A 6,937-nucleotide genomic window follows, 5' to 3' on the forward strand; every position below is an offset into this window, starting at 1 on the left:
CATATTACTAATTTGCTGTAGGTAGCACACATTCGCAAAGCACAAAGCAAAATTTTGAAGACATTTAGGTGTAATATCTTCTTAGATTTAATCTATTAGTGAATTCGAGACGAAATTATTGCTTGCGATAACTGTAGCTGCTTTTGTCGCCATGTTTATCATGCAAATGCGTAGGGAGAGGTGAATTTGGAAGGGAGAACGTCTTTCCAACGTTTCGTATTTTAGGAAATGCTTTTACGTCTGTTGGTTTCAAGTAGAGGTTTGGGGTCGTTCCGTGACTTTAGAGGAAGATTGAAAAAAATTTCAAACCTTCCGTGATCGCTGGACAAAAGATTTACATTATGGTTGGGCGACCAGTTGAGATCTCTACAGGGCGCCAGTTTCTTTAAAAAAAAAATTGAAATAAAAAAAGCAGAGTCTTACCAAGACAAGCTACAACCTGCCAAAAAGGTTATATCTGTTTGTATCTGCGTTTGATTATAAACATGCAAAATAAAATAAAAAAATTAATCTTCCTGTCCGAACAGAACAAGAAGTCGAGACATTTTCTCTTGCACACGGTTCCAGTTTCCATCCTGGACCTTTCAGAATCCATATATGAATTTATGAAATTAAATTTATGTTAGAAGGTTTTAATCACTTTCGTAGCTTAAGACAGGATGGAAATTTTTCTTAAAAAAATCCATTTCCATATACTGGCATATTTGGGTTAAATTTATAGAAGCAATCCACCCAAAGCTTCTACTTCATTTGTTGCAATTTCGTCATCCAATAACAAGTGACATCGGTTGGGTAAAAATATATGTGATATCAAGAACTCGTGGCAATGTCTTAATGTGGTGATTGGACTGAAAACCTTGTGTAGCGTGAAGAAATAGCGTCTATATTGTGCGTTAGTGTTTCTTTTGAGAAAAAAGAATCAAAAAATTGCTTGTAGTACTGTTAATTACACTACATGTAACTAAACTCTGCATTTTACCCAAGCACTTCTCAATAATAAAAAAAATCAATCGCTTTTATACTCTCAGTATGCAAAGCATTTTGCGAAGCCTGAGTTGAGTGGCGTCTCCATCATAGCACATTTAGCACAAGACTTCTTTTAGGGTTCGAAATATACATTAGCAGTTCCGGTGGTCTTTCACTAGGGAAGTACAGCAGTACTTTCTTAACATAACTGGTAATGATCCAAACCACAATTTTTGACCTGCTCGAGGGCAAGAAAATATCTGTGTCTAATTTGCTTCATGGCAAAGTTATGCCAATCGACGATGTTTTGGCTACGAAATTTCTTCCACTTTCTTTTCCCTCGCGGGTCAATTTCATGATTTCTTTACTATCAAATTCTAGCCTTAATTCGCTTAAACAAAGAAGTTCTCTTTGTTTGGGTAAAGAAATGGTGCGTGTAACAAATAAAACAACACATGTCCCAGTCGCTTGGAAAAACGTTTTACGTCTAAATTTCAAACATCAAGGACATAGTGTTTAACTTCAAAGTGTTCATATATTATGTTTTATAAAGGACATAAGAAGCAACTTTCGTGTGAAGGAGACAGCAGTTTGTTGAGTGTATATTCTTCAAAATCAACAAAGCAAAGACAGCGATTTGCAATGGGTAATCAATATTACTGTTATCAATCATAATATAAAACTTGGGTTTTTTGGCAGAGCTTTTGTTTATTACAGAACGCTAAGAGAATTGGAACCTATAATTATCCTATCCAACTAATCAAAGATTGTATATTTCTTTTTCTATATTTCTATCTTGAATTGCAACGCTCAGCTTGTACAAAGTCACACCAGTTTCACGACGTTCGAGTGGGTGAGTCCCTATAATCCATATGAGAGGCATCGACCACGTGTTATTTCTTATCATGCAAAACTCTAGATAAGTTCTCACATTTCCTACTCTCTTTTTCGCCTTATGACATCCCATGTCCTCTAACTAATCTTAAACCTCTCCTCTTTACTGAATATACCTTCACAGAAGGAATTATTCTACATGTCAGACAACACCACTGGGTAATAACAACAATATTTTCTCAATCCTTCATCAAAGCCCATATTCGTTCCAGCTGATTCAGGTTCTGCTTTGAGTTTATAACATTTAATACGACTCAAAGGGAGTTTTTCCGGTGTTCAAAGGGGTTTTTTGACATACAATTCTGGGGGTTTACAATTCATCGCATATTGGATCCAGATGATGCTAATAAATGAAGGTTCAGTACCATTTTAGACTACCTTAAAGGCCTGTGAGACACTTCAACTTAAACTAAACTCTGATGATGTGGTAACAACTTGCTGAAACTGAACTTCATACAATTTAACACTTAAAGTAACAATTTCAACACTAGTTTCAGCGCAGTGTTATATTTTTATCACGATTTGTCAATGTACACAAACAGCCAAACTCTGTGTTTCAAGATACCTCTGAATGTACCGACTCAGTGACCTTCGGAACTAAAGCTTGTCTGCTAATCTGTAGAAGCGGAAGGAGAGTTTACCTTGAGATCCAGTGGTCCTCAAAGATCAATTCCATTTTTCTAAAGAAACCAACAAGTAGTCATTTTGTTTTCTATCGTCGGAATGACTTGAATAATTTTTTCTTTAAAACCAGGTAACTTGACATTGAGCAGCTCGGTTGCCGTGGCCCAAGCAGGCACCAAGTCAAGACTTAATACTGAGTGAAGTTCAATTCTGCGATTACGCGGTTGCAGAAACTATATAGTAAGTTGTACAAAGTTTACAACAGTTTGATGCTAACCATTGGATTTAACCTCACGAAGTACAAAACCCAGCGTGACGTTTTGTGCGGCAATTGAGAAGCCTACAGCGATGAACCACATCACGCCATAATATGTTCCTCTTCGGTTCCATTCCCAAGCCGGTGGCCATGCTTGAAATATGCCATCAAAACTGCTACCCTGTAATGTACTGCACATTGGGACAATCTACAAATCATTAAAAGTTACGAACCACTCCACAGTGCTCGGGAGTAATCGTGTTAAGCCTGACTCTTCTAAATAAGTAGTATGTATGGAGCAAAAGTAGAGAGTTCGTTTAACTGGTTCTTTTACTTTATTGAATAAAATCTTCAAATGCGATGTTTTTCTAAAGCTTTGAGCTTTCCGGCTCCGAAATCCACGATCACCAAACCGGGGTTACGGTTCAGTGGAGATTGTAAGTGCCCGAAGCGGTGTGACCGTTTAATAAGAAGACAGTACTATTTTAAGACCTCCTTCAAGAACCCATTGTTTGTCTGGGTTTTTTCTCCTATGAAAAACAAGTGTAAAACCGAGTTATTTTGTTTTTAGAAAGATATCTTGTAATCTAGTAAAACTTGCCCTCTTTAAAGCTGAGTCCTTTACCCAAGCTTGACAAATGTTCGAATTTATTACGGTCCCTTCGCAACAGCCTTTAGGCAAAATCATGTAGATTAAAAACAGTATAATGAAGAAAGGCCTTTGTAGATGCCGGCTTTTGAACGGATACAAACATCCCAGCCAGAAGCCGTTTGATACGACCACACGACTAATTGGTTTAAAAAGAACGGAGCTGCCTTGTTGGTTTTATTTTGATGTCTTCAAGAACTAAACAAATAGCCTAATCATGGCCATTTCGATCTCAATTTTGAACAGGATGAGAGCACTTGGGATCTTTAGAGTGACAAAGATTAATTAATTATATATGCCGATTGACATAGGGGAGATTGCTTCCTCACTCATGGCTCTGAAATATCACGGTAGTTTTGCAACATTTTCAACCAAGGATGGCAATTTTATTCCAAGACAAGGGAATCTTGACAGTGAAAAAGTGAATTCAGTATGGCTGTACTGCTTCGCCGCAGGCCTTTAGTTACTAGAGCATCAAACAACAGCTTTCTTTGGCTAATCATGCTCTTCTAAAGAACTTAGTTACAAAGACAAATAAAAAACGAACTGATCGATGTCTATAGCTGTGGTTCGGCATTTTCTAAATTCTAAGACGTAATTTTTGTTGCGTAGGAACTATATTTTTTTTGCGTCGACGTGGTTCAATTGTTTTGAAATCACTCGCCGATGACAGCCTTCTAGAAAACACGACAGCATACAAAAGTAAGAATTAAAAGAGTTTCTTCTTTACAAGAAACTGAAATTTTTCTTGTCTTTGAAAACAAAACCATGATATGCAAGAGGAAAGGGAGTTGGTTTATTCAGTTCTTCTTGTCAGAACTTTAAGGGTACTTCTTTAATGTAACTGTAGTCAGAATAGCACTTTACAGTAATAAAGCCGTTTAAATGGACCATAAACTTTTAGACTAAAGAGATATGGAATAAACGCATTGAATGAAACTGACACTTTTTGTAAGATTCCTTTCCCTGTGAAGGGTGTCTGTTTAATATCCCAGGCGGAGTCATATCCCAAATATGCTATTTACAGTGCTGTTCTGAAACGGGAAATATTCTCACATAAATAAGAAAATATTGTAAGCTAAAACTTGGATAAATTTTAATGGCCAACTGAGCCGAAAATCGTTGCCTTCAGTCAGATATATGACAAATTCTCGTTCTTCATAGTTTTATTTCTTCTGGCAATATTAAAGCGAATTTTTTACTTGTTTTGTAAGGCACTGTACCTTTCTGTCCGGTTGTTAAGGATATTTCGAGCTTTTAAGCCTGACTGAGACCTAAGAGTCCAGCTTTCTGCCCGTATTCGTTCGTCTTTTGGTGCGCCATTTCATCGTATAGCAACTGTTCCAAAAGCGTTCATTCAAATCACTTTTGATGAGCTCTGATTGCGAGAATACAAATTAGAGTTCTTTAAGCTTTAGTGTGTTATGGCACTGAAGTAAATTTGAGGTCCTTTGAAATTTGGCAGGAACAACCGAGCCCATATTTTCTTGAGTAGACAGGCAGAGCTTTACTGATGAAAAACTTTCCCGCTTGTTGATTCAAACGGCTATTTAAATCGTTCTGTCTGTCTGGCCTCCATGATAAACGAGTGAAGTCTTTATTTTCTCGGTAGGATGTCAGTAGGACGTCAAAGGAGCTTGACCGGCGGCCATGCTCCCGTTTGTGTCCATGTGAAAGTGGTCGTGATTCTGAGACGGCGGCAAGCGATTAAACCAATCCGACATTGGTGGGTACGTTGAGGCGGTATGAAAAGCGGGCGAAGTTGTCCGAGCGGAGGATATACTTTCGTTATCTTGAGGACTAGGCACACCCAGGGATTCTGAAGGCTTTTGGTGTAGCTTCATGTGTTTTCGTAAAGAGCTTGGGTGAGTATAACTCTTGTTGCATCCTTCGATTTTGCAGATGTATGGTTTATCAGACGTGTGGACGTGTGAGTGCTTCTTTCTATCGCTCGAGTTTGCAAAGCGTCGGTCGCAACCCGGATATTCGCACATAAATGGTTTCTCGCCGGTGTGCGTTCGCTTGTGAATCTTTAGATTTTCTGACCTGGCAAACAGCTTCCCGCAGCCAGGGAAAGGACACGAAAAGGGCTTTTCCCCCGTGTGCACACGAATGTGGTTAATAAGCTTATACTTGGCCTTAAAGGGAAGTCCATTACGAGAGCAGTCCTTCCAAAAGCACACATGTGAGCTGCTTTCCGGTCCTCCAACATGATCTTCAGAGAGATGAGCAACAACGTCGTGCATTCGAAAGAATTGTCTCCCACAAGGCTTTCCTTTGCTGCCCGGTTCGATCCATTCACAAACCACCACATGACTCAAGGGTTGTCGCAGATAACTTGCAGGCATGGCAAGTCCTGGGTGCTGCATGAACTCATAGCGCGGGGCAGCGAAAGGGTTCGCAAACTGCGAGTGGTGAGCGGCGTCAAATTTGTCTTCTCGCGAATAGTACTCAAGGCCTTTGGAGAACCTGTACGGGCCGGCTAGCGGCCCGCCAGTTTGTTGATAGTGAGAACCGGGTGGATCGTGAGCATGAGCGACGGAATAAAATCCGTGTGGCGAACCACTGGTACCTTCGCGATGCGGCTCTTGCAGGCTGTTGTAGTGGCTTGGGTGAAGCTGGTGAATTACAGATCCTGCGAACATGTTGTGCTGTCGCTGATTGCTTCCTGCTCTAGCGCCAGTTGTGTCAGACGCCAGATTTATACTGCTGTTAGGAGGGCGAACAGCTGCGACGCTAGATGTTGGGAAGGTGTCGGACCCGGCGCCGAAAAGGAACTCGTGGGCCGATGGACGAGCTGAGGACCGCACATTTTGAGGTGGTGAAAAAGGATTGAGCGAGCCATTTGGAACGCTGAAATTATCGTGTACTATGCTCATCCTTTTGTCTCTTGTGTCTTAGACGAGTTGCTTTTTCCACTATACAATCGCGTGAGAAACCGGACAGAAAACTTCAATGAATCAATCGGGTTGGCTCTTTGTTTAATTCACAGTTTTGTCATCCTCCCATGGAACTAAATAAGCATCTGTGTCGTGCTGAGCGAATCGAACTCCTCGACTTGGTAGTGCACGAACATTCCTTGTAGCCTCTCACACAGTGTAGCGCGGTCAAATTGTTGAACCTGCGCGGGTCTTAACCGGTCTATCGTAATGCTATCCTTTGAAGTCGACTCTTCGTTCATCCAAGCATCTGTACTTGGCTGTGTTCTGTACCCAGCATGAGTTCTCGGTCTATTGTAACTGAACTACACCAGGTCTTTGATTGGCATTAGCAAGTTGTTGATATTTCATGATCCAATCATCGCGTTAACGCCCCCAGGGTGTTTGGGTTGATAAATATTTTACGATTTGTTCGTCCTATCGAATCCTATCAATTGTTAGTGTTTCAATAGCAGTCGACGTATTGGAACTATCTCATTTGCAATCTGAGCAAAACAAATGGAGGGAAAAAAAATTTCAAACTCAAGTAATAATTCTAAAAACATAAGTGGCCATACCGCATAAACTCTTGAAATTTTGCTTGCTTATTTCTTCGCTAAAATAGGATTA

The 6,937-nt window shown here is 40.1% G+C and overlaps 1 protein-coding gene across 1 annotated transcript; it reads right to left on the reverse strand.

Annotated features, from left to right (window-relative positions):
- Positions 1-4,335: 4,335 nt before the first annotated feature.
- Positions 4,336-6,718, reverse strand: LOC140940922 (zinc finger protein ZIC 5-like). The gene has a single exon (XM_073389883.1). The coding sequence runs from the start codon at positions 6,266-6,268 to the stop codon at positions 5,006-5,008; it is 1,263 nt and encodes a 420-aa protein (XP_073245984.1). The 5' UTR covers positions 6,269-6,718; the 3' UTR covers positions 4,336-5,005.
- Positions 6,719-6,937: the final 219 nt, after the last annotated feature.

The sequence above is a fragment of the Porites lutea genome, chromosome 6 (genome assembly GCF_958299795.1).
Source record: "Porites lutea chromosome 6, jaPorLute2.1, whole genome shotgun sequence".
Lineage (NCBI taxonomy): Eukaryota > Metazoa > Cnidaria > Anthozoa > Scleractinia > Poritidae > Porites > Porites lutea.